This window comes from Bos grunniens, chromosome 16, assembly GCF_055505025.1.
Source record: "Bos grunniens cultivar Pamir isolate PY7600 chromosome 16, Bosgru_T2T1.0, whole genome shotgun sequence".
Classification (NCBI taxonomy): Eukaryota; Metazoa; Chordata; class Mammalia; order Artiodactyla; family Bovidae; genus Bos; species Bos grunniens.
This window is the reverse complement of record NC_141180.1, coordinates 30,152,383-30,179,400: the sequence shown is the minus strand read 5'-3', so window position 1 is coordinate 30,179,400 and position 27,018 is coordinate 30,152,383. Positions and strand designations below refer to the sequence as shown.

Here is a 27,018-nt window from a genome sequence, read left to right as displayed (position 1 = left end):
TCAGGGGCACATCAGCACAGCTTTCTATTTTAAAATGTTTTCGTGTTCTCTTGGCCCTGTTATTTCACACATTAATATTCATCAACTGCAGTCCTTTGAGTGTATATGTGAAGACACAAGAATCAGCCCAGTTATCGTGTAGGGTAACTTCAGCTGAGCTCCACTTGTCCAGGGAGGTGCCGGCGGTCTGCAAGAGTGAAACTTACAGCACCCGCTTGAAGCAACGCCTCTCTCGTCACTTGGGCTTGCCTCCCCTGCCTTTGACTGTCCTACCGAGATGCCTCAGCCCCACGTCCTGGCCCTACCCATTAGTCCTTTCCTGGCAGTGGTGTGGACCCCCTTTTAGGGTCAGTGCTAGGGCCTTCTGTGCTTCCTGCGCGGTGTGCCCAGCAGCCAGTGGGATTTGTTCCGTGAATAGACCAGGGCTGCAGGGACAGGTGAGGGCAGCAACCAGGATGTAACGTGCTTTTCAAAGGTATTTTTTACTGGGGAAAGTATTCTTATTTTCTCAATAAATATACATCAATACAAACCATATCACAATTATTTTGAATGCTTTTGTGAGGAAAAAGAAAGTCTAAAGTCTATCTAGATTGGGAACTAACAACTGTGTTTCTTGGGTCATCCAGATAATTTCCCCCAGATGTGCTCCAGTCTCAAGAAAATAAAGGACCACTGTTAATTAAATATCTGGTCTATATTATAATAACCTTGTGACTTTCACACAAAATCTAGGAGGGAAGAATCTCCCCGCCTGTATTTGCGTAGGAAATTAAGGTCCTTGCAATATGCTGTGCTTGCGGGTGGGAGCTGATTGTGTTCTTAAGTGATTACAAGATGTTTGTGATTGTTTCTTTGGCTTTGTGATACGTTGGTCACAGTTAGGATTGCCTTAACAGCTATGTTCTTGGTCAGAAATGCAACCCCCAACTATGGCATTCCCCCGGGAAAACACATCTCTTGTTTAACAGATAATTTTGTTTTGACAGTGATTTCAAGAATAGTGTCTCATGAGCCTAGGGGTGGGGCTGGGGCAGGAGTGGGCAACAGGGTTGCTTGTACTGAGCCCTCTTGGGCCTGTGCCTGGAAGGGCTGCAGTGATGCTTCTGAGTCTCCTGGGATCCCAGAGCACATTTTGGTGGGAGAATAAGTTGTCCTGAATCAGAGGCCTGGACACCAAGCTGAGTCCTTCTGGGTTTGCTGTGTGACTTGCTGATGTCCTCTGGGCAGTCATGGGTTCAGGGTCATCAACATGCCTCTGAGGTGCTAGGTTGCCAGGTGGCCGCTGTGCCCCATCCTGAACTAACTGCCCTGAGTTTTCACATGAGAGCTGTTCTAAACATCACCCTTAGGTTCTTGAGTTAATAGTGAAGTCCAGATCCTCTGTGAAAACTGCTTCTAGACAGACTTTCTCTCTTTCGGCCCACCACCGCCTTCTGCGCTGTCTGCTGGACACTGTCATTTTTCGAGGTTCATGTACAACAGTAGTTACACTCTGTTGACCCAGCCCTTGTGGGCATTTTACATGTTCTGATGAAGGCTAAAGAAAAGTTCTCTGACTTATAATGAAACCACAGCTCTCAAAATTTCAATTCTCTTTTCTCACCAGCTTCATTAAATGACTCAATCATTGTTTATTCATTCTTGGTACTTGTTTTTCTCTTTCAGATCTCAGATTCTTTGAGGTGGCTTTGAAGAGCACTAAGATTAGAAGATGAGTGAACTTGACCAGTTACGGCAGGAGGCTGAACAGCTTAAAAACCAAATTAGAGTACGTAAACTGCCTGTGTGCTTCGTTTCATTAATCATTTGGATTTTGGGTGTGATGTTACTGTTTTAAGGAAAGATGGGTTTCAGAATGGCTATTCCTTGTTTTGGATTGAAATTGAATCTTAATTGGCCCAGGATGTAGAAACTATAGATCCAGATGTTTGGCCTAGCACCTTATTTTCAGGATTTTTTTCTAGTATATTGTTACTTGAATATACCTAGAATGTTTCCATAGAAATTACAGACATCTTTCAGGGCCTTTTTTCTTAACCTTGGGAATTGGCTTCTGGACCTTCTTTTGGTCACTGTACAGAGTGTGGTGTCTGCTCCCCCACTGTGACCCCTGAGTTGAGGGCAGGAAACTTGTTTAGAAGCATGAGTGGCAACAACACTGGAAGTATTCTAGGTGTGGGTGATTTGTTGAGTGCTCCCTAGGGAGGGTTTTGGCTGTTAGAACAGAGACGCTGACTTGAAGATAAAAATGATTGGGTCCCGTCCAGCTGCCTGTTGGAAAGAAGGACAGTTGCAGAGCTGTCCAGCACCTCCTCACCACCCCTCCATGCAGTCTGCTGGGTGGGTTTGCAGAGGCATGCTGCAGAGCCACGGGTATTTCAAAGGGGAACCTAATTATTTCCTTTTAAATGACCAATTATATGCTCCAAGGGCCTGATGGTAATTGGAAGGAAAGACCAGTGTCATTTTAGCCAGGTTCTTAACTGAACTTGAGAAAAGATAAGGGGATTATTTGAGATATGCACCAAAGAGGAGACAGAAGAGATCCTTCTACTGTAAGAATTTCCAATCTCAACATTTAAAAGATACAATATAGCTCAATAAGAATAAGGAAGACTTAGAAGATTTGTTTAATACGTCCAGCCACACTCTGGAATATAGAAATCAGAACTTTTGTTTTTCTAACAACAAGTTGTTGTTCATAAATAGTGGGTTCAGGTCTATTTGTAGCAAATAAAGTTTGTATGGTATAGGTTTAAAAAATTTCCAAATACTGTGGGGGAAAAAAAGGGTTGAAAGTGAGTGTTGCATCTCAACCCAATTTCTGTGAAGCACATGCAGCCCTCCTCACAGGAGACAGGTCTGTCCTGTGAGCCACGTATGGACTTGAAAACTGTACTAGGAAACCAGTAGGATTAATTTTTAGCAACTGTATCTAAACCAGTATATATAAAAGATTACCATATTGACATGTAATTAATAAGTACGTTTATTGCATTACGCTCTTGGTGCTGAGTCTTGCCAATTCAGTGTCTCTAGCACAAAACTGCCTCAGTGTGCACCTCTGGCATCTTCGTGGCGTCCCCTCCCCATGGATCGTCCGCAGGTAGAGCCAGAGAGCTGAACAGCCCTGCCTTTGAAGCCCTGCTGGTTTCTTTTACTTGCACAAAACAGAATTGGCAGTACATCAAACGGGAATGGAAGACTAGAACTAAGGAAAACCTTTTTTCCTGCTTGCCCAAGAAACACGTACTTGTTAAAGAATGGAGACACAATGAGTCCAACGGGAGATGGTGGATGACGCTAGGAGGGTCTCTTCTTAGATTGGTATTTCAGCTGAAAGACCCCAAGGCACCGTCTCATCTGACCCGTGGTGGTGTCTGTGAGGAATGCTGACTGAAACGTGGTGCATCTTAGACACGCGAGCTTCTGACAGATGAAGGAGAGCTCCAGGGCTAACCCTGCCAGTGAGCACCCCAGGCTGCGTGGCATGTGTGGGCACTGCAGTCACTGTGGCCCAAGTGGATGGCCTCACCACGTGCTGTCCTGTGCTGGTGGGACACCCACCCAGATTCGGCCTGGCTGGCTGCTGGCCAGGGTGTTCTCCTCTGTGGAGGGACAGGGTGGTGATTTTCCTCAGCACAGACAGACAGGAGCCTTGGCTAAACAATAAGGCATTGTGAACATTGCCCCAGGCCATTTAGTTGGAATTGAGTCTGAAGAGTGCTGAACATCACTGTCAGTCTCAGGCAGCTGCAGAGATGGCTCCTACGAGAAGACTCTCTGCACAGTGCAGATGCCTGTCCTGAGGAGTGCTGCAGACTTTTACACCAGCACTTGTGGGTCCTGTGTTTAGTTTCTAAAATGATTTTTCTCTGTTCTCTTGTGTCATCACAGTCTGCTGTGGACATTACAAAATCTATTTTAATCTCTGGACACTAACCAGGGCAAAGCTGCTTATGTCCTTGGTTTGCTTTTTCCTTTAAAATAATTCTTGTCAAGAGTCCCAACCAGGGCCTTCCCTGGTGTCTAGTGGTCAGGACTCTAGGCTTTCACTGCGGTGGTCTGGGTTCAGTCCCTGGTCAGGGAACTAAGATCCCACAGGCCACATATGACATGGACAAAAATTTTTCTTAAATACTCATCATTTTAAAAAATTGAGAGCCTTATATAACATCAGTAAGAATGGTATTCAGAAGTGAATACTGCGCATAGGGACCATAACAAAACCACACGTGTGAGACCTGCAACTTGGGATCTCCCCTCTGCCTGGTCCTGACACCAGAGTAGGTGCTAGTACAGAAATACTCAATTAAATAATTTTCCTGTTTTAATTGTGTAATTAAATAGGCAAAATTAACTGAGCAAAAAGGCTTCTAATAGGATAATTTAAGTTGAATTTGGAATCTAGCTATTTGGTACATTTATAATAGCAATCTCTTTGAGTATGTCTCCATGTTCTAGGTTGGTAAATACTACCACCAGCTTCATGAAGTTAAAATAATTAGCAGTGAGGCTGTTGGCCCCTGGAGAAGGTCTCCTGGATGCCTTCAGGAGTGTTCACATGAGTGTTCAGATGTGTATCAATGAGCGCAGGTGGGCAGATGGCTACACAATGGCAGAGTTTTATGAGAAATTGTCAGTTTCCTTTAAAATTATTCCTACACCCAAATTTTCTTCTTAGGCCCCACTCCTACACTCAAGAGTCTTTTCAAAGCCAGTGTCTCATTTCCCTTCATAATGTGTGGCTTTCTGTTTGTAAAAGTCATATCCAGATTTGAGATTTCCAGATTTATTTTTTAGCAGCTTGGATCGCTTAGAACAACAAGGACGTCTTTATTAGCTTGAGGAACATCCCTTTTTATTACATTTCTTGCCTACTTCACAAGGTCATTTCACAGATAAGAAAGCAAGCAGCAGGATGTGACCAGCCAGAGATTTGGTTGCCTTGACTCCAGACCCTTTGCTCCTTTCCATAGAGGTCAGCATCAGTAATTGTTTGGCTTGAAAACACAGTCCTGAGTTAACATTCTAGAAGAGAGGTTCCCTGGGCTGGCCATTCAGTGCTTTCTAGACATTGTTTCTTGGGCCCCATAATTCAGGACGCAGGTGCAGTGCTGTGGGGGGTGCTGGAGGCTGCGGGCAGGGGTGAGGGCACAGGGGTGCTGTGCGTTGGGGGGGTGATCTGCAGGGGGGATGATCTGCAGGCTGAGATGTGTCTGTGTGTGGCTGGTTCTGTGTCCAGCATGCCCTGGGCTCGAGGCAGGGTGGGGAGGCTCTTGGTAGAGGCTCTGAGATTGCTTCCTTGTGTAGCTCAGCTGGTAAAGAATCTACCTGCAGTGCAGGACACCCTGATCCTGAGTCAGGAAGATCCCCTGGGGAAGGGATAGGCTACTCACTTCAGTATTTCCTGGGCTTCCCTGGTGGCTCAGCTGGTAAAGAATTGGCCTGCGTCACGGGAGACCTGGGTTCCATCCCTGGATTGGGAAGACCCCTTGGAGAAAGGAACTGCTACCCATTCTAGCATTCTGGCCTGGAGAATTCCATGGACTGTATATCCATGGGGTCGCAAAGAGTTGGACGCAACTGAGCGACTTTCACTTTAACTGAGACTGCGGCCTGGGTCTGGGGGAGCCTGTTCTGGGAGCAGCACTAATGTCCCATTGTCCTTGTCATTTCCCAGGATGCTCGGAAGGCGTGTGCAGATGCGACTCTCTCTCAGGTAAGAACCATTGATGCAGAGTCACTGACTTGCTGTAGAGGCTGATGCTTGTGGGGCCTGCTCTGGGCCTCTGGAAGGAGCTGCTCTGACTTTGTGCACAGTGAGGGTGGGGCCCCTGTTTGAAGGGTCTCATTGGCAGGTCATTGTCAGTGTTGGGCATAGGCTGTGGTGAGTTTTAGATAAAACGTAAATACCTCTTTAGCCTTAAGTAATTATATCCTCTTAGGTCAGAGTTGTAAATATTATTACAGTTTCAATATGGGTGTTTTGAAGTTCCTCTCCCTAATTAGGTCTGCCTTAGAACTTTAGTTTCTAAGGTCCAGTTTGGCAGATTCTCTGAGATTTAAACCTGAGTTATGACCCATGGCTCAACTCCTAGGTACACACCCAGAGAGACTAGAGGTGATGCTCAGACCAGCCGGTGTACGAATGCTCCTGGCAACACTGCTGCCAGCAGCTGTGTGCCCTCAGGGGATGAGAGCAGGGCCAGGCACAGCCTGTCCACACAGTGGGACTTACTCAGCCATAGGAGGGTGAACCTCAAGACACGGGTGCTCAGTGAGAGGAGGTCACATGTTGTGTGATTCTGTGTATATGAACTGTCCAGAACAGGTCACCCTGTAGAGACAGAAGATAAATTCATGCTTGCCCAGGGTTGAGGAGGAGGCTGTAGGGAGTGACTGCTTAGTGGATGAGGGGCTTCCTCTGGGGGTGATGATGAAGATGGTTTGGAACCAGATACCACTGACAGTGGAACAATGTTGTGAATATACTAAATATTGCTAAATTATGTATTTTCAGATGGTGAATTTCACCTTATTGAAAAAAAATTTTTTTGTCTCAAACACTGAACAGAAATGTGAAAGAAAAATTATATTCCTCCTTCTGTTGAGGATGATTACATTTTTTTACATCATCTCAATGCTTTAGAAGCTATTGTTTAATTGGGGTTAAACAATAAGTTAAAGTTAGACTGCTGGGATCACCTGCATTTGAATTCTCAGATGCACTTTGGACTCTATGTTTTTTAAAGCCCACTGTGGTGACACACTTACTCCGTTTGTTGATCCAGAGTCATGAACGTCAGGCTCTTGTGTGCTGGGTGAACAGTACGTGTGCACATGCAATTTTGTGCCCTAAACTCCAGAGTGCAGGAGAGATGACCACTTTTGTCCAGCTCAGCACACACAGCACCAAGCAGTCTATGTTCCTGGAGCCCTGTTAGATGGTGAGGAGACTGTAATTAGGAGGAAGAGCAGCCTTTGAGGGCCGGACAGAGGCAGGAGGAGCTGGGCCTGGATGGCCAGTTAGTGTGCTGATGGGGGCAGGAGGCTCTGGGCCAGCACCAAGCTGCTGCGCCTGCCGTGGGGCCTCACAATGGAGCGAGGCCGGGCTAACTGGCAGGAGCCAGGCAGGCACAGCCATCCAGGGCGGTGGCGTCACTGAGCATTGTGGGCGTGAAGGAGACTTCAGCAGCGGGGGCAGGGGGAGGGTGTGCCTCCCATACTGTTAATTCTTGGTAACTTCTATTTTTAAGATCACAAACAACATCGACCCTGTGGGAAGAATCCAGATGCGCACCAGGAGGACGCTGAGGGGACACTTGGCCAAGATCTATGCCATGCACTGGGGCACCGACTCCAGGTGTGTGGGCCGGAACGCGGGCATGTGGGCATTCATGGTTGGGGCCGGAGCTCACAGGCTGGGATTGGTAAAGAAAAAACTGGGCACTGCTGTCAGACGTGTAGCACGCAGGACAGCTGGCCACGCTGCCATTCCCCTGTCACCACCCTCCCTTCAGCTTTGTCTTCCCAGCTCCATGGCACAGCGCCCATGCCACCTCAGGATCGGGGGTACCTGTCCTCTGTGTCACCGGGGGGCTGACCTGTCCCCTCTGTGCCATCTTGAAGGGTGACCTGCCCACTGTGCCATGGCTCTTCTTTCCAGCCTGTTCTCATGGCCTCATGACCACATCCTCTCCTGGTTTTGGTGACCTGGTTCAGGGATCAGAAGCCAGTCCATGCGGTGTTGGGAGAGTTAAAACAGTGACGTGTGTGTCCTGAGGGCCTGCACTGGGGCACAGAGCATGTGCATGAGAGGTGCTGTCTCTGACTCTCCCTGGCCTGCCCGCCTCACCCCCTTTTCTCTAGCGATCCCTCTGTTCCTTGAATTCTGCCTGTGTTCACACCTCTTTCTAAGTGACTACTCACCATTCCTCTCTGGGCCTCCTTCCCCTTCCTCGTCCCCTGTTTCCCTTCACCTGCAGCATTGCCGAAATGAAATCCATCCAGCTCCTTCTATCTTCCTGTTGGAGGGTACTGGGAATCTTTCTCCACTTTTCCTCCCAAATAATTAAAGAAAAAGCCATGTGATGTTGTAACTGTAATGTGTTTTTTCAGATACCTAACATGTTATACTTTGAGCATCAGATGCCTTTCTTTGAGTTGCATTTTTTTCATGTTTTAATTGTCAGGAATTTTCTGCTTGGTATTTTTTTCCTTTGTTCGTGAAATTGGCTGCTTTAGTGTGTCCACAGCTATAGAACAAAAGATTCTATTTTTAGCTTGTTCTGTACAGTATCCCATATAATTCCAAATGCAAATGAGAGCTAACTTAGATCCTGTTAATGATGGCAATGATCAGAAAGAATAGAAGAGGAAAAAAGGAAAATTGCCCTTACTAATCCATCCATCTTAGACTCTTTTCTAAAAAAATAGATGGTAATCATATAGTGTCTTACCTTTGGGGTCTTTCCTGATCTGTGGGAACATCAGTGTCCTGGTTTGACAGGAAGTTGGATGGACAGTGATGTGTCACTTGTGTCCTGAGAGGTGACTGAGAGCTGTGTTCAAAGAACTATGGCAAGTGTGCGGCCAGAGCTGTGACGATGAAGAGAGGGGCTTAGGGGGCAGGGAACCCCTAGATTATGCAGGTGTCCTGACCACATCCTCAAGGCTCTGCATGCCCTCTGGTTCGAACACAAACTGTGCTTGGGAATCCGGTGGTGGAAGGTGCAAACGTGAGGAAGCAGCAGCTCCAATTCAGGGTCGTGGTCCCCAAGGAGCAGGGTCAGGCAGAGTACCCGGAAGGCTGCTGTGCACCACCTGGCCTGTTCACTTTCTTGGACGGTGTAGGGTACATGGACGTGTGTTTTACAGATGCTCTTCAAATGGCAATTACTGGTATAATGCCCTTACACGAGGGCTGTTTTATAATCATAAACCAGGAAAACAAAAAATGATACCAAGGAGAACTCCTGCTATCCAGAGCCCTTCGGAGACTTTCCCCCCTAGATAGCCATGTTTCTTGGAGAGTAAAATTTTCTACTTTAATATCAGAATTTTTTTTTTTAATGTTTTGGATGTACATTTTGTTTATCGCATCTTCATAGACATCAAAGTTTATTATACAACTTTTTTCATGACTCAGGGTTAATGAGTCATAATAATAATTTGGCAATACCAGTTATTTTATTATATTTGTGTGGTTCATGGGTATTCTCAGACTATCACAGTAGTTAGCTGATTGTATTTTAAAACTATAGGAGGGGGACTTGCCTGGTGGTCCAGTAGGTAAGACTCCACGTTCCCAGTGCAGGGGCCTGTATTTGATTCCTGGTCAGGGAACTAGATCCCACATGCCACAACTAAGAGTTCACATGCCCCAATGAAGACTGGAGATCCTTCGTGCCACAGCCAAGACCTGGCACAGCCAGATAAATAAATACTTTAAAAACAAGTGAATAAATTTAGAAATTTTTCAGGGGGAGATAAAACTATAGGAGATGCCCACAGTGAGGCGTGTGGGTGTGTTTGTGTCAGTACGTATTACATGTATAATATGTTTATCAATGTATTGTAATTTTTATATATAAAGTCTACTTTTTATAATGTTTGAGAGTCTCTTTCAATCATGTGAATTAATGTTAAACCTTTTCTCCCTTTTCTGAAATCTGCCAAAGTGATACAGTTGAGAGGGAAACACTGCTAATCCATCCAGGCTTGTGAGTGTGCAGGAAGGGGAGGCCTTGGGACCCGGACTGGGGCTTTCGGCCTTCTCCTGGCTCTGCCTCTGTGTTCCGAGGAGGTGGGAGACAGAAGGAGCCAGGGCCTCATGGCAGTCCTCTTGGGGATTAAGAGGTGTGTCTTCTCTCACCTTCTGGGGGATCAGGGCTGCTTAAAGTTTACAACCCTGGGCACGTCAGCAGATATTAAGCTTTCTGACGAGGAGACCTTTGTAGAGGTGACCTTCCCAGGGGATGAGCTTCTTTACGTTGGCTCTGATGTTCCAGCCAACCTGTACTTAGAGGGGCTGAAAGTAATAGAGCCGCCAAGTGACCCTTGATCTGATACACAGGGTCTTTCAAGTGCCTGATGTATTTATAACTGCACCTCAAGGCAGGGATTTGCTTTAAGAAATTGCATCTCCAAAATAATAGAGTTGGAGCCTGCACTGGAATTAGTGTTGTCATGCAGAGCTGAACACATGTGTATTCCCTGCCAGACTCCACATGAAGGAGTCTGTGCATCAGAACATAAGATCAGTTGTCAGACTGACTCAAGTGATGGTACCTCCAGGTTTGAGCAGGTCAAGAAGCCAAATGCACTTGTGTCTGAGATGGTTGAGACCGTGTTTTGATGCAGTCTCTGAAATGACAGACCCTTCTCCGTGTCCACCCCACTGACCGGTCTCTCCATGGGTACCTTCTCACCCGTCCTGGAGCAGCGTCACCTGTAGGGCAGAGTCCCCAGGTTGTCCAGGAGGGGCTGGTTCCTGGAGTACTCGCGTTTGCAGTTCCTTTGCCTATTGGTCATGCTTTCCTTTGGCAACATCTGTCCCTCTGTGCAAATGCAGACAAAGCACCTCTTCAACACACAGGGTCTGTGCTTAGCCCAACTGACAGGAGCAAGAAACTTGGCACAAAAAATGTTCGTTAGGCTCTTCTGTGGGACCAGGCACAGCTGTGCTTTACATTGGCATCTCTTTTCAAGGCAGGTGGGAAGGCAGTTCCTTCATGGTTCTAGGAGACCTGGATTCCCATTTTGGTGAGAAATGGGTTATAAATTCTGAGTATCTAAAAACTTATTAGTCCTTTATGATTTTTATGTGTCAGAATGGAGCATAAAATTATATACTAAATATTTCCTACCACGTTTGACTCATGAAAGATCTGTGGGCTTCAGATCTGGTGTATGGCGACCAGAAACCCCGAGAGAGCAGCTCTAGGCAACCAGCGTGTCTTATCTGAATAGCTGAGGGGCTGCGGCTGGGTCTGCACCTGAAGACAGGCACCGTCAGGCCTGCACTCTTACCTGTGCGGGTGTTTTCTTCTCATGCTTTCAGAGTTGGTGTAACAATTAGAACTTGGCTGGGGATTATCTCAAGGGAATGTACCATTGAAGTATGTGTTAGTTGTCATGAGAATTTAGTTTTCATTTGCTGTCTTTGGGGAGGCTCCAGTGTTGCTGACGAGTTTGCTTTTGTCTCTTTGCTCCAGGCTTCTAGTCAGTGCCTCGCAGGATGGTAAACTTATTATCTGGGACAGCTACACCACAAACAAGGTAGGCACTGCAGACCATGACCTGGACCAGCCCGGGCAAAGGCGGGTGTTTAAACTCTGGGTTCACTTATGTACAGTTTGTAAAGGAGAGGGCGGAGGAGCACAGGGGTGTCACTTTTAGAGTAAAGTTGGTTTGGGCCAGATGGAAACCTGGTCACATAGCTGGCACGTGTGGCCTGTGCTGCCAGGCTGAACTCTTATGGCATGGTTGGTCTTCCCTACAAAGCAGGTGGAGGGAGGGCCTCCTCCATGTTTCTAGGAGCCAGGAATCCAATTTTAGCTCATGGGAAATCTCATGTTTTATTTAAAAATGCAGAAGTATAGTTTTCCATTAGTGACTAGTTTTCACAAGAAATAACCTGAAAGATATTATACTTTAAAGTATAAATTATTTAAAAAATTTAATCCAAGATTGTTCAATCCATATTGAATGGAAAAAGTATTGTCGTTGGTCTAAATGTGTATAGCAGACAAAATTCAGTTGTATTTTGCTGGAGAATACCAAATGTGTATAAAAAGATTGCGGTACTTAAATCTCAAACACAGGGAGGTGTGTTGTAGGATTAATTATAGTAATGTCTAGTTTGATTACTTCACTAAAAATACTTGAGTTTGTGAATTAATTTTATAGTCATTTTGATAGGCCAATGAAATGTTTTCGTCTTAACATGTAATTTCAATTTGGAGGCTTTGCTGGTATTCCTGAAGTGCCTGCCTGACTGTAATAAATCTGCATTTGGGATTCTCTGGTGGGCCAGTGGTTATGACTCCACATTTTCACTGCCAAAGGCCAGGGTTTGATCCCTGGTCAGGAAACTGATCCTAAAAGCCAAGCAGTGCAGCAATTAAAATAAAAACTCTACATTAAATTGTTGTGCAGCACTGAATTTCTAATTAAATTTTTCCTTCATTTGGCTACCCATAAAAATTATTTTCAAACTAATTTTGGCCAGTGTCTTGCCGTGTCACCTCTGGGGCAGTGACAGTTGAAGACAAGAAGCAGGATCCCAGTGTCGGTAGGCGATGTGTCTGAGCCGCACGCTCACATCATGTGTGTTCTGCCCTTCAGGTCCATGCCATCCCTCTGCGCTCCTCGTGGGTCATGACGTGCGCTTATGCCCCTTCTGGGAACTACGTGGCCTGTGGAGGCCTGGATAACATCTGCTCCATTTACAATCTGAAAACTCGTGAAGGGAATGTACGTGTGAGTCGTGAGCTGGCTGGACACACAGGTACACATTCTCATCAATAAAGTCACAGTCATGTGTGCTGTGGCCAGGCATTATTAGTTCCGTTCTATGGACACTTGCCTCTTCTCAGTAGTTGTTTTATGAGATTGGCTGCAGTAATGGCCAGAGATACTCTGAAAGTGAAATCAAAGACAGGCCTTGATACACTTTTACCAGTAGGAAGCCTTTGGGTTTAAGTCACTATAGTGTCTGGTTTTCAAGGATCCTGGGTACTTGGGTCACTGTGTAGTAGCTGGTGGCCCACTTCTTTCCATATCAGCATGACATAGTTCATTCTCTTCTCTGCTTCTGAACCATCTTCCATCTTGAGCACTTTTCCACAAGGGTTTCCTAATCTAAACACGCATGTTACACATACCTGTGTCCACTTGTGCACACACACACGCACCCTGACTGATTACTGACCAGCACTCATGCTGCACAGGGCGGAACAGTCCTGTAGGCCCAGGTCTCCTGAACGGAGCCTGCTGGAACTGTTAGATAGTGGGTTGTTTTAAGTTCAATTTACCTGTGACAATTATTATTCATTACAAAAGACATAACATTTCTGGAAAAGAAGGTCTCACCCCAGTTATTTTACTTCTCTTGCTGTATCCTCATTCACAACTACACCCTCTGCTCATGTATTTCACATGCAACCAGAGAATTATCATAGTTACTGGCGTCCTTTTGACATCATTCAGGCATTGTGTCTGTTAAATTGATTCTGGCCGGTTAATTGTATATTCTTAAATTTTTAAAGATACACTGCCTGTATTGTACTGATTTCTGTTCTGTGTCATTTCCTGCCTTTTGTTGGCTTTGGGGTTGCTTCCTTCTTAACTCTAGCTTCTTATTAAGGTGGAACCTTAGGCCTTCCTTCTTTTTCAAATTGAGCCTTTAAAGCTGTAAACTCCCCTCCAAGTGTGGCTTTAGCTATGTTGTCATTCAGTGGAAATATGTTTAGCACCATTTTGATAACCTGTTGTTTCTGATTAAATGCAGTTATGTTCAGAAACAATGTTCTGTATTGGTTGAGTTTTTACATTTGTGGAGGCTCACTTCCCGAGGAGCAGGTGGTCTGACAAGGACGTGCTGCGTGTGCTCAGGAGGCCAGGCTGTGGGGCAGTTCTCAGTGTGTTTGTCAGAGCAGGACTTTGACGCTATTCACATTTTCTGTGTCTTTAGTTTTGTAAGTTGCTGAGGTGGGGTGGATTTCTCTCTTTCTCCCTTCATTCTGGGCATTTCTGCTTCTTGTATTCTGACTTATGTCAATGGAAGCAGTTATGTTCCTGACTGTCATTCTTAAGAACTGACCCTCTTCCTCTCTCAGAACCTCTGCTGGAAAGTAGGCTTTATCTGATGTTCTTGCAACCATTCCAGCCTTCTTAGGCTGACTGTTTGCATGGTGTATTTCTTCCGTCTGCGTAACTGGGTTTATAAACACAGTCCGTTGTCTACTCTGCATGTCTCTGTCTCTCTAGTAGTGTGAGCTCCGTGTCTGCTCCCTGCATTACAGATGGACTGGGGTTTATGATGACCTCTCCTTTCCCGCCTTCTTTTGGGTTACCTGATTGTTTAGAATTCTATTTTATAGTTGTATCTGTTGGCTTCTTGGTTACCTCTTTGAATTATATTTTAGGGGTTATGTAGGGATTACAGCGTACATTAACGATTCTTAAGGTGCGGCCAATTTTGTTGTGTCCATTTATGTGAAAGGCAAGAGTCTTGTAGCCATAAATGTCCATTTCCTGCCCTTCCTTACCCTTTAGAAACTTTTCTTTTTTTAGGTCTTGCATCCTTGTGTGTTATAAGCCCCCAGTATATTGTTACACTTTTTCCTTTAAACATGCTTAGCCATTTGAAGAAAATTGAATAGTCTTTTACATTTACTCAAGTCTGTACCATTTCTGGTGCTCATTCCTTCCTGTAGATATGCTCTTTCTCCTGGGTGCCCTTCAGCCTGAGGGGCTTGCTTTAGCACTTCTTACAGTTGGTTTGTATCTCAGCAAGGAATTCTGTCTGTCCTCACCTGAAAATACTGACTATCCTTCAGTCCTGAAGAATATTTTTGCTGATATATTTCATTGGGGTTGGTATTATTTTCTTTTAGCATTTTAAAGATTTTTCTTTATTTTTCAGCAGTTTGACTGATGTGCCTTGGAGTGATTTTCTTTGTTTATTGTGCTTCAACACCTTGACTTGGTAAACTTCTCTTTCACTAAATTGGGGAAATTTTAGAGGTCCACTTTCTGTGCTTGGTGCTCTCTGCTGTGCATTCACGTCATCTCTTAGATTACACCTCCCGCTTCTCCATAGCCGTCCTCTAGTGCATGTGACTTCTGTCACCTCCATGGTGGTGTTAAGACCACCCAGCAAGCCATTTAAGTCAGATGTTTACTTGTTCAATTCTACAATTTGTTTGCTTTTTAAAAAATGGTTCTCGTTTCTCTGCTGAGATTTCCTGTCTTTTTTAATTTATAATGAGCATAGGATCTTTGTCAGCTGTTCCAAGAGCTGCCTTTAGAATTCTTGTCTGCCAGTTCTAGCAGTCAGTCCCTTGAGGTTGGTCTTGGTGGCTCCTTCCTCTCAAATGTAGGTGACATTTTCCTGCTTCTTGGTGCATCTAGTGATTTGACTTGTATCCTGGGCTTTTGCGGCTGTTGTATTGTGCAGACTACTCTCCTGGAATCCTGCCGTGTGGTCCTGTGGGCAGCAGCCATGCTGTGTGGGCTCAGCTGCCTTGCCTGTGTGTGCTTTGGACAGATGTGGGGGAGTCGGTGTGTGATTTTTTAGGGCCTTGTATGGCTTTCTCCTTTCTAGGTTTTCTTCTTTCACTTTCTGGCTGTGGTTGCCCAGAACCCTTAACTGGCTGCTCAAGGAAGTTGGGCCACAGATATGCTGTCTGAGGTGTGGCTGCGTGGTTGTGGCTGTCGCAGGAGGGGACCTGCCTGCAGGCACAGCACCTGAAAAGCAAGGTCCCCCAGTGCCTCCAAGTGCAGGCTTCCCTGCAGTTTGTTGTCTGCTGCTTCCAGTGTTTGTAGGAGTTTGCTTTATATTTGTCCAGAGCTCATAGTTGTTATAGGAAGGTTACTCCTGGGGGTGGAACCCAGCCTAGCCTGCCTGCCCCATCCTTGTGAACGGGGCTTCTGTCCAGTGAGCACCCTTCATAAGACACTTTTGCTTACAGTGTCAGTGAACTCACAACACTTAAAAAACGTTCTTACTATTTATCAATCTTTTATTATCCAGTTCAGTGTATGGACTTCCATTTTTAATTAAATCTTTTAAATTTTTTAACACTTTGTTTGTTGAAAGAAAAAATAAAACTAGTATTAGAATGCATTAGAAATTGTGTTTCCTTCATGCATTGTGAACTCTTACTTCTTGAGAGCTGAGTGGTATGTTTTAAACATTCGACATCTTAAGGGTATTTGTGACTTCAGACATGATGCTTCAGATCAGTAAAGGTTAATGTTCGATGAGCTTCACGTAGCCTCCCTTTAGTCGGGCGAGGGTGTGAAAGGTCAGTGGACTCAGTAGATTGGAGCATGTGTGGTCTGTCTCGTCTCTGTCCTTCCTAACTTCATCTGAGGGCATTGGTACCCCTCATTCAGGCGTCTCAGGCCTGAGCATTAAGCCAGGGTTGGGACATTTTCTTGAAGGATCTTAGAACTCAGTTGCAATAAAACCCATCTGGGTGCTCTTCTCAGCAGGCCCTCATGCTTGGTGGTGTCTGCAGAGTCGGGGCAGGCATCAAGCTTGTACAGCCTCAAGAAGGAGGCTCTTGTGAGCAGTTTCATGTTGCTGTTGTTTCCATAAGATACGGGGCCCACCTGGAGCAAGCCGAGATTCCTTCTCTCAAGTTGGCCACCCAGGCTGTGGGAGCGCTTGCGGGGCCGAGGGAGCACCTGTCAGACGGCGCTCTGTCCTCACATGTCTCATCTAAGTTGTCTGTCTTGCAGAGTGCAAGGTGCCCTCTGGAAACTACTCAGGGACTGAGCATCCAGCCTTGAGACTGAGTGTTTGTTGTTGTTGAGACTACATTACATACAGAATAACCTTTTGAGTGCTGTTTTGGCAAAAAGGCATTATTAGATCATGTGTTTGAGAAATCAGTAATGCCCTGAAAGTGCCTTTTTCTTTCCTGACCCTCCCATCCCAGTGCAGACGAGTGTCTTCCTGGGATCGCCTGGTCAGGAGTTTAGCCCGAACTTCCTTGGGGCCGTGATGGCCCGCCGTCCTGCGGTGGCGAGTGCTTCATGTTTGTGGGCTGGCTGTCTTTGCTGTCCGGGGCCCCTGGCCTGTTGGTTCCTTTTTCCGTGACAGGAGCCAGCAGGGTGGGCTGTAGGAGGAGAGAGGGCCCGTCCTGCTTCATCCCAGGCCTCCTCCCTCTGGACCGTGGCCTGCTCGTCCCTCCATCAGGCCGTCCTGCTGCCACTCGGGTCTCAGAGAGGCCCTGCACACCCCCACTCAGTGCCATGTTTGTCTGTTTCCCTGACCCTCTGGGACTCTGGAAAGGCACCAGTGCCTGGGCCAGCCACCTTTCTGCTGAGGACACACACAGGGATACATGTGCACACACAAACTGCAGGGAAGAGGTCCTGCTGAGGGCACACAGGCACACTCACGTGCACACACCCACACTCTTGGGAAAGGGATTCTACTTAGGGTGCACACAATGCACAAACACGCACACACACACACATACACACACACACACCCCCATGAGGAAGGGTTCTGGTGAGGGCACACACATACAGGTACACATAAATTCATATACACCCAAGGGGAAGGGATTTTGTTAAGAGCACACAAGCACAGTGCTCTTTCCAGTCGGCTGTGCTCTCCAGTCGGACAGGGTAGTGCTGGAGGCTCCAGGACTGGATCCTGGAAGACTGGCTTGTATGAGGGTGGCAGTGTGCCAGGAAGTGAGAGCTGTTCTTGGAGAGGAGCTCGGGGACCTTGGGAGGAGCCCCTGAGGGCACCCATGTGGTCCCCGGTGTCCTGTGGACATGATGTGGACTCTGGGGAGCACTTGACCACATGTCCTTGTCTAGGCACAGAACTGATATTCTGAAATTGTCTCTCTTTCTTCTATGGGAGACAGTGAGGTAATATGTTAGGTAAAGGCTTTGTTTTCTCAACAACCTTATGCTTTCCATATCAGCAGCTGTCATCAGGCTTCTCCTCTCTTGGTGTGTATTTTGTTTTTGGTTTTACTGAGTGACACAGCATCACACGTGGCTCTGTGTGGCCTGGGAAGAGCCGGCTGGGGTCAGGGGCTGCCCTGCCACTGTCCCTGGGCCTCCCGGGTGGGGTGCTCACTCCATATATGCAGTCCTCAGAGTCACTTGTGCTAAGACAACAGAGATGGTGGTGAACAGGGCTTATTCAGGAGAAATCAAATGTAGGCCCTACAGAATGGATCTTCTTCGTGTTTGCCCTTCCTTATTCCAAAAGGGGATGCAGGCTGGGACCTGGCCTTGGTGCGAGGCTCTGCCTCACCTCTCATGCTGTTGGGGTCGCGGAACTGAGTGACACACAGCGGTTTCCACGCTGAGCCCGCACTTGTCCCACAGAAGCAGGTCTGCCTCCGTCTCTGCACCCCAGTCTCTTGCCCCTGCAGACCCTCCGTCCTGGCTCCTCCTGCCACGTCAGGGGCCGGGAGGACGTGTGTGTGCTCAGGGCGCCTCCTTCCTCCTGGTGCCCAGTCCTGTGGCTCTGCTATTGCCCGCAGTGCCTGCAGTCTGTGTGGCTTTGTCCCTCTTTCCAGCACACAGGGCAGGGCCAGAGGTAGTGGACGTGGCGTTTGCCTCACCTTGCGTGGGCCTTCCCACAGTGGTCACTCCATTTACAAGATGTAGAGTCAGGTGCTTACAGCTGGGGCCATTGTTGGGTCTGTTTTCCAGGTTACCTGTCCTGCTGCCGTTTTCTGGATGACAATCAGATCGTTACCAGCTCTGGAGACACCACCTGGTGAGTCCTAGTGCGCTGAACCTGTCTCACACTGTTCTCCCCGCCGCGCAGCTGAGCCACAGGAAAGCCCTCAGCTAGGCCACTGTAACTGGACACGGCTCTGGGGCTTCAGACATGGTGCAGAGAGGTGGGCCAGTTTGTGGTGATCTGTGTAGATGTGAAGTTTCAGTTTTGAACAACTAAGAACTGATTTTGAAACGAGAGCTCTGCGTGGAACACCTGCTTGTCTCTTCCTCACAGTTCACCTTCCTGGGCCACAGTTAATAGCCTTGGGGGGTGTGCTTCAGCCCCCTCAGGTGAGCGCTGCCTCCCTCTGGGCTCTGAGCACAGCTTCAAAGTAGCAGGTGTCCCAGGAGTTTCCTCCACCTTATTGGTGGAAGACACTGAAACTCTGTGAAGTGTTCACTTGTGGCACCAACACACATCCTTTAAAATCATTGAGAAGTTGAGTCATTTCAGGCTCCCACTGTCCCTGTGGGTTTTTCTGGTTCTTTGAGGCAAGATGCGGTGGCTGAGAGCCAGCAGGCCACATGGGAGGGCGGGACCCCTGGCCAGCCCTGCTCGGTAAGGTGTCCTTCGTGTGTATGCTCACTGAAGATCTGCAGTCTGTCTTAACTGCCAGTTTGGGAAGAACCTCTGATTAGAAGGTATTTTTGGAAGCTTTTTCACTTGGGAGGGATGTTTTTTGGACTTGGGGTGGAGGGGTTGTCTTTCTTCCTTCCTGCTTGTCCCTCAGGCCCTAGAGAGGGGTCCCCCATGCTTGGATGTGGGGGCTGGGTTGAGCTGGTTTTCTGTGAGGCCGACAGGGAACAAGGAGCATCTGATGGCCTTGCTTCTGTCGGGGAAGCACAGAAACAGTGCATGCGTCCTTGCCACACTGCTGTGTCTCACTTTTCTCTGGCCTAGAGTAGCCTCTCGAGCTGATAGCCATGGGCCCCAACCTTGGCTCTGTCCCATGGAGTGCTCTCCCCATGGAGTGACCCAGCCTCTGGGCTCCGGTGGGCATGGAGCTGTCCAGCAGGGGCACCAACTGGAGGCCTTCTGCTGCCCCTTATGAGCCCCTGCAGGGCTCAGGTGTGCGGCCCAGCCCACAAGTGTCCCCGCTGGACTGGGACTCAGCTCCCTCTTCTGCTGATGTGTGAGCTGGTGTGAGAATCAGAGAAGCCCCAGGTGGACTCACCCATGTCGTGTGTGTGCTTGGCTCTGTAACAACCCATTTGAGCAAAGTCACTACAGGATGCGGATCTGTCTTACGTGAAGTGTGGATGTTGGCTGCAGGCCTGGGGGTTTGAGGGAGTTTGTTGCGTGTCTGGTCTTCCAAGCAAGGGGGTGACCCCTGTCGTTGCTCTGTTCTAGTGCCCTGTGGGACATCGAGACTGGCCAGCAGACGACCACATTCACTGGACACACCGGAGACGTCATGAGCCTTTCACTCGCTCCGGACACCAGACTGTTTGTCTCTGGTGCTTGTGACGCTTCAGCCAAACTCTGGGACGTGCGAGAAGGGATGTGCCGGCAAACCTTCACCGGCCATGAGTCCGATATCAATGCCATCTGTGTGAGTTGAGGTCACAGGTGTGGGTCAGGGCCCCTGGCTGGCCGTCAGCAGGTTGGAGTCCTCAGGAGCTGCAGCTGTGTCAGCCAGTTGGAAAATGTTTTCAGGGCTAGGTGTTCACTCTTTTCTATGCAAATACAGTCGAATGGACAAAAACTCCCTGTGGGAGACTTGGCTGTGATTCGCTCTGTCCCAGTGAGGCCCGCATGTGTTCTACTCCCAGGGTGACCGACCAGTGACTGACCATGAGGCTTCCTCCCGTCGAGGGCAAATAGTCCCGTAACTGACCCTGTCAGGCCAGCCTCTGTGGGGCTCTGAGGGCACAGCAGTGGAGGGAGCCCGCCCCCGTCCACGTTGCCCTGACAGGAGGGCCTGGCCATCTGAGGAGCTGGAGGTGGGGAGGGGGAGAAAGTGTCTGCTTGCTGAGCCATCCTTCATGTGGTCAGGTGGCCTGACTCCAGCGCCTGTGGGCACCCAGCCGTGGGCGACAGCCACACTCTTGCTGTTCCTTGGGACCATGATGGTGACGGGAAGCCAACTCTTTGCCCAGGTCTGGTCCCTCCTGGTCCCTGCACAGCGTCTGCTGTTGCGGCCAGAGCCTGGTCCTAGCTGGTCTCCAACTCCTATGCCCACAGTACCCTGCGTGGGGCAGTCTGTGTTTCCAGTGTTTCTTTCTGTCCATTTGCAAACTGTCGCGGCTTGCTTGCTCTTTACAGTTCTTCCCGAACGGCAATGCATTTGCCACTGGCTCAGACGATGCCACCTGCCGGCTGTTCGACCTCCGTGCGGACCAGGAGCTCATGACCTACTCCCATGACAACATCATCTGCGGGATCACCTCCGTCTCCTTCTCCAAGAGCGGGCGCCTCCTTCTCGCAGGGTACGACGACTTCAACTGCAACGTCTGGGACGCCCTCAAGGCCGACAGGGCAGGTAGGCAGCTGCCGGGCCTCGCTGGGTCTGCAGATAGATGGGGCACATGTCAGCTGCGACATGTGGGCTGGCAGAAGGACAGGAGCCAGGCCCTGGCACCAGAAGCTCTTGGCGGTGCCATGTGGCTCATGCAGGCAGGACCAGGCCAGCCACGTCCTCGTAACACCCTCCCATTGTAGAGCTGGGGCACAGGTTCAGCAGGGACCCCTGGAAGCACAGGTTGGAGCGCAAAGTGAAGTATGTGGTTGTCAAGTGTACTGAAGGAAGTTGTGCAGATGAGAACTTGCTGTCTCAGTGCTGGAGAGGGAGCATGGCTGTTGGCCTGTGGCCTTCTCTGGGGGCCCCTCTTCTTCTCCTGCTCCCCTGAGTGCCCCCAGGTCTGCAGCCTCTGTCCTGAGATCACGGGGTGCTCTGAGATACAGCTTCAGATTCCTCTGGAAAGACGTGGCTGATGATTGTCCAAGCACTGACCACTGAGTGTCACAGGGCGCCCTGTCTGGGGGGAGGGGGTCGCTGTGCCTGTCCTGAAGGCCCACCCTCTGTGCTGTGCTCTTTGTGTTGGGATCCTTTCCTCACCACCAAGGCCTGGCAGGGACTGGATGTGGGGGTTTCTGGGTCCACTTCAGCAAGTGGCTGGACCCCAGGCTGACCACACTGTCCTCTGCCCCCAGGGGTCTTGGCCGGGCATGACAACCGCGTGAGCTGCCTGGGGGTAACTGATGACGGGATGGCCGTGGCGACGGGATCCTGGGACAGCTTCCTCAAAATCTGGAACTAACCCTGACAGGTAAGAGGCAGCCCACACCCTTCCCTGCTTGCAGCGCCACGTTTCTCACAACATGGGGGGAGCTGTGGGTTGGGGCTCCTGGAGTCATTTGGATGTGGCTGCTCTGGGCTCGCAGGCAGGTGAGCTCTGTGGTTAGCCTGAGTACTTGCTGTGCCCCCATCCTGAGCGGGTACAGCTGCCATGCCACTCTTCATGGTCTCTCAATTCTGTTTAAAACAGCAGGTGGACGCCACAGTGACTGGAAGACCATTCCAGCCTTGGAGCGTTGCAGATAGCATTTCCCATCTACCCCTACTAACGCGGACGCCCTGCACCCCTCAGAACTTCAAAAGGGCAAGACCTTCCCCTCACTTATTGCTGAAACCAAGAGCACAATTCCCACTGAGAGAAGAATCTCTGTGCTGTAACTAAAACGAATCGTGCATTCCTTCCGGGACCATTGTCTTTGTTTTCTTTTTTTGTTTGTTTTGAATGAATTTAAAAGGAAATACTATAATAAAAATGTTAACAAGAAGGTAAACTTGAGTGTAATTGTAAGACAGACACACCTTTTTACTAGTTTATTTGAAATCTTGATCAATAATCCTGTTTGGTGATGTTCATGCAAAACAATTTGAGGACTTCATCTTGTAATTGACTCTGAATTCTAGATTGTGTTTGTAACAGGATTTTGCAGACATGATTCATATTTCCTTCTTAAAATATATTTCTTTCTGCTCGTAGTTAAACAGAAGGAGGGTCTGGTGTGGCCTCTCTGAGATTGTTAATGATGTAAATTTAGTCCCTGGTTTTTTTACTTCCGTCTCGTGTCACATGACCGTCGTGCGCATGGTGTAGAAGGATGATGCTGAGAAGTCAAGGAACTGAGCACGCGGACGAACAGTGGCCGCGTCAGGCGCCTTTCCCCCAACCCACCCTCTCCCCTCAGTTTGGTTTTTAGTCTCACCCGGTCTCCTTGTGAAGTTGGAGGGAGGCTGACACAACAGCGCGACACTACCCTGTGCCCCGCCCGGCCATCACGAGCCTCCGTCCTCAAGAGCGGTGCCGTCCTGTGCGTGGAGAGTCAGTCAGTTATTTGTGTATGAAACAATGTACAAATCAATGTTTTGAAAATAATGATCTCAAACTTTCTAAGTTAAATTTTAAAAAACCTGATCGTTTGCCATATGGGGTGGGTTTGCTCTTAGAACCGCATGCTGTAGAAATGCTCACAGTGCATATAGGACTCAGTCCTTAGATGTTCCTTTTCTTTTAAGAAATAACCTCTTTGAAGTTGTGACGTCGCGCTCTGTCCACTTCGCGTCGCCCCTCTGTGCACACGCATCGCATTGGAGGCCGTGCAGTTAGCGGCTCTACACGCTCGCCTGGCGAGATGTCACTGTTTTCTTTCTTTAAAAAAACAAGTCCTGTTCCAAAATCGTTGTTGGATGGGGTGGGGGGTGTACAGGGAACGGAGTCCCTGGCCTCCCTTATGGATTCCTCACGGCCCACCTCTCCCGGGAACCAGCCTTTGTGCTGAGGCAGACCACTTTTCTAACACGCAGATGTCCCTGGTTCCGTGCGCGTCCAGTGTTGGGCAGCGGTGCTGGGACAATGCGGGCCTCCTCCCCGTACCAGCGCCCCCGTAGCGGCAGCAGTGGCTTCTCCACCTGTGTTTGCACCATCCTGTGCGCCCTGTGCCCTGGACCCGCAGAGAGTGGGATGAGCCCCCGCCCCCGTCGGCACCTCTGTAGAGCTCTCTGCACCCTGTCCCTCACCTTTTGTATTTAATTTTAAAGTCAATGTACTGCAAGGAAGCTGGATGCAAGATAGATCCTATATTCAACTGTACTGTTATTTAAGATGTAATAAAGCAGTTTGACATGAGGGATCTTGGCGTGACTGCTCATTTGTGGGGCTGTTTCGGTGTCTGGAGGCAGCTGCCTCCCCTGCTGCACACTCTTCTGTCCATGTCCCTTGTCCCCATCACAGTTCAGTCACTTAGTCGTGTCCAACTCTGCGACCCCATGAACCGCAGCACGCCAGGCCTCCCTGTCCATCACCAACTCCCGGCGTTTACCCATGAAAGGGTGGCTGGTCCTCAGATGGGCCTGCAGAGCAGTGGCATCCTGCCAGCCCTGGCCCTTTGTCCCTGGGCAGCAATCTGTCCTTTCCTCTCCTGAGCCTGAGCCACGCACCCCCCCTTCCCTCCCCAAGATACGAAGGACCTTACTCAATAGACAATACTTCTCTTCAGATCAGACTGTTTTCATATTTGAATGAAAAGAACTGCATTTTACAATAAAGAATGAGCATCAGCCCCCCTCACATGAGAAACGGTGCACTTCAGTGAGGAGAGCCCCTCACTCCACCCCCACCCCCGCCACAGGATCGAGGCCTGCTTCTGCTGCAGGACAGTTTTCTTTCAGCCCTCGGTGTTCCATAAGGTTGTGAAGGCTGCCTCAGTATTCCCCTGGGTCAGGTTCATGAATAAGTGAAGACTGGTCTCAGTGGGAAGCGTTCCCACCTGAATCTCCCATTTCCGAGGATCAGGAAGACACAGGCACCAGGTCCACGCTGCCTCCCCCCTCAGCTTTGCCCCTGGGGAGGGATGGCTGGGACTGGCACCTTCTCAGGGGTTGCTTCTGCAAGGACCATGGGTGCAGTTTCTGGGTGACTGACAGCCTGAACAGTGGGTTCACCTGGTTTCAACCTCCGCCCCCACTTCTCTCTGGAATAAATCTGTTACTTGAATGTTTTAACTGCCAACTGCCTCACAGAATGCCAGAGAGCATCTAAGGTGCTCCCTGGGCTGGCAGTCTGAGGTGGGGGAGAGAGGATCTCCTGGGGTCCGGAAGCCTTTATCCTGGCACAGGGCACACCTGCTGCTGGCCACCTGCAGAGGGAGCAGGTGGGCACAGGAGCCTCTGCAAGGACCAGCTCACCCAGGGATCCTCTGAGCTGGAGCTGGGGCTGGGGATGCTGAGACTGAGTCCTCTGCTGCCTTGAGGCCACTGGCCCACCTTCTCAGGAAAGTGGTCACTGAAAATGGGTGTTGGGGACGCTGAGGGCAGGCAGCCAGCCAGAGGTGTGAAGTGACACCACTGGCACTGTGCTGCCCAGCGTGATCCTCGGACTTGACGCTGGAAGCCCAAGACCCTTGGCACAAGCACGCGGCTCCCAGGGCCTGGATGCACCTGGGACGTGACATCCCCCTGTCCCACCTCCCCTCCAGGGCGCCTACTCTTCTCCTTTCTTCCTCCAGCCTCATCCCACAGCCTCCGTCCCTAGCGTCCAAAGTAGCCGCTGGCTCTGGTGGGCATTCCTCTATCAGGTGTGATGTCCATACTCTGCCCTGGACCCTTGGTTGCTGGACACAAAGTCCTTGCAGGGAGCCTGGAATCACCTGGGCCCCTACCTCGGTTCTCAAATGCACACGTGGTGTCCCCCCTACCCAGAACCAGCACCCACACAATTCCTGACCCTCCATGGGGAGCACATAGGGAGGTCCTCAGAGCCCCTGTGCCCACCCCCTGGGCCCCTCCTGACGTGTGAGAGCAGGAAAAGGCTGCCCTGCCCCACCACTCTTGCTCCAACTCCCCCACATCTCCACTATTCCCCACTCCTGGAGTCCAGCCAAATGAAAGGGGCAGAAAATCCTCTTTCACATCCTTCCAGTGTGACCTGGGGCCAGTTACTTGGCCTCTCTGTGCCTGGGATTCCCTGCAAGAAAACTGCAACAACAAATGGCACCTGTTCTGTGAGGCCTTGTGAGAACTTGGTGAGTCCCACGTGTGTGAGGTGCTGGAGTGGGGGCTGCACTATCAGAGAACCCTCCACCCCCACCGCAGGCCCATGCTTTATGCTCCCTCGGCCCAGGTTCCCTCTGCTGGTGCTCTTCTGGGCTCTTGGCAGGGCATGCCCATGCAAATACATGCACGCCCCTGCGCCTGAAGGTTTGGTTTCCTGCAGTATTGTGTTCCAAGTGGGCAGTTCCGGACACTGGTCCCAGGGGAGGACTGGGAAGGGTGGGACAGGAGGGGTCAGCAACCAGGGCCTGTTGGCTGGAGGCCAGCACTGGGGGACACCCCCTGTCCACAGGGAGACTCCATGTCTCAGCCACTTCCCTTTTCAGGTGTTGGGCAGCCTCCCACCACCCTGTCCCCCGCAGCCAGGCACAGCTGAGGCCTACATCCCCAAGAGCTTGGAGCAGAACCCCAAACAGAAGTGCCATCTCCAGACCCTGCCCCCAAATCCAAAGGTGCCTGAGTGAGTCCAGCTCTGGGCAGGCAGCCCTGTCTGCTCCCTCTACAGCCCCACTTCCTCCATTTCCATCCCCCACTCTTGCTGTCCCCCATCTTTCCACCCTCAGAAGAGGAGGGGTCCAGGTTTGGGGTATCTAAAGCTTAAATGGTAGGGGAGCCATGTTTACAAAAAAGAACACAAACATTAGAGTCCAGCAGTGTGGCACTGCAAAAGGTCATGCCCATGGCCTTTCCTGAACCCTCAGCTCCTCTGAGGCACACCGGCGTCCCTGCCCAGCCCACGTGGGCCTGACTGGCGTCCACCCCCCATCCCTACACCTGCCTGGATTCCTACTGCTGACCCTTCCCTCTGCCCCCTGGCCCAGCTCATTCCAGCTCAGCCCTGCTCTCAGCCCAAGCAAGATCTCCAGGAACCTTCCAGAGGCCTAAAGGGCCCCTCCCTGCACTGTCCTGGACCGCAGGGTGTAAGCCAGAGGCTATGAGGCCCCGGGGAAGGCTCAGGGCCTGCTGGGAGAAATTGCACAACAGGTTCAGCTGAGGAAAGCCACAGCCCCATCTTCTCATCTCTGAAATGCAGAAGCACTCCTGCCCGAGGTCTGCCTGAGGTCCTGGGTGGAAGGACTCCCATGGTCACAAACACACACCACACAAGTTCCCTTTAGGAAGGGTGCCTGCTGGGTGACCTTGGCTTGTTACCTGGCCAGAGCTGCCTTCTCTGCACACTCTGCCTGCTCTAGAATGTTCTTGGGGGGCCTAGCCAAGCATTCATATTATTGTGCTAATAATATCCAAAAAATGCAACTCAAAAGGCTTTTCTTTTCTGTGGGTGTGGCTGGGGGGGTCACTTTGAGGAAGTGGTTGGGTTTTCAAAATAACCAGATATGAGGAAGTTTGGAGCTTGAGAAATCCCCCCAAATTCCCGCCATCCTTGCTCCGCTTGTCATTCACCCTTGATGATCCCATGGTCCCATGGTCATGTAAGAGGTGTCCTTTGCTGTGCCCAGGT

At 49.6% G+C, this 27,018-nt stretch overlaps 1 protein-coding gene across 3 annotated transcripts in view; it reads left to right on the top strand.

Annotated features, from left to right (window-relative positions):
* Positions 1-23,636, top strand: part of GNB1 (G protein subunit beta 1) — a 79,113-nt gene extending 55,477 nt beyond the window's left edge. For all 3 annotated transcript variants that reach the window (XM_086344124.1, XM_086344125.1, XM_086344127.1), the window contains 10 exons: positions 1,669-1,771; positions 5,687-5,725; positions 7,263-7,369; positions 11,223-11,286; positions 12,355-12,517; positions 18,427-18,493; positions 19,850-20,051; positions 20,765-20,981; positions 21,653-21,768; positions 21,988-23,636. In XM_086344124.1, coding sequence (XP_086200250.1) covers positions 1,715-1,771; positions 5,687-5,725; positions 7,263-7,369; positions 11,223-11,286; positions 12,355-12,517; positions 18,427-18,493; positions 19,850-20,051; positions 20,765-20,981; positions 21,653-21,759 — 1,023 coding nt within the window. In that variant the 5' untranslated portion in view covers positions 1,669-1,714 and the 3' untranslated portion in view covers positions 21,760-21,768; positions 21,988-23,636. The remainder of the gene's footprint in view (positions 1-1,668; positions 1,772-5,686; positions 5,726-7,262; positions 7,370-11,222; positions 11,287-12,354; positions 12,518-18,426; positions 18,494-19,849; positions 20,052-20,764; positions 20,982-21,652; positions 21,769-21,987) is intronic.
* Positions 23,637-27,018: the final 3,382 nt, after the last annotated feature.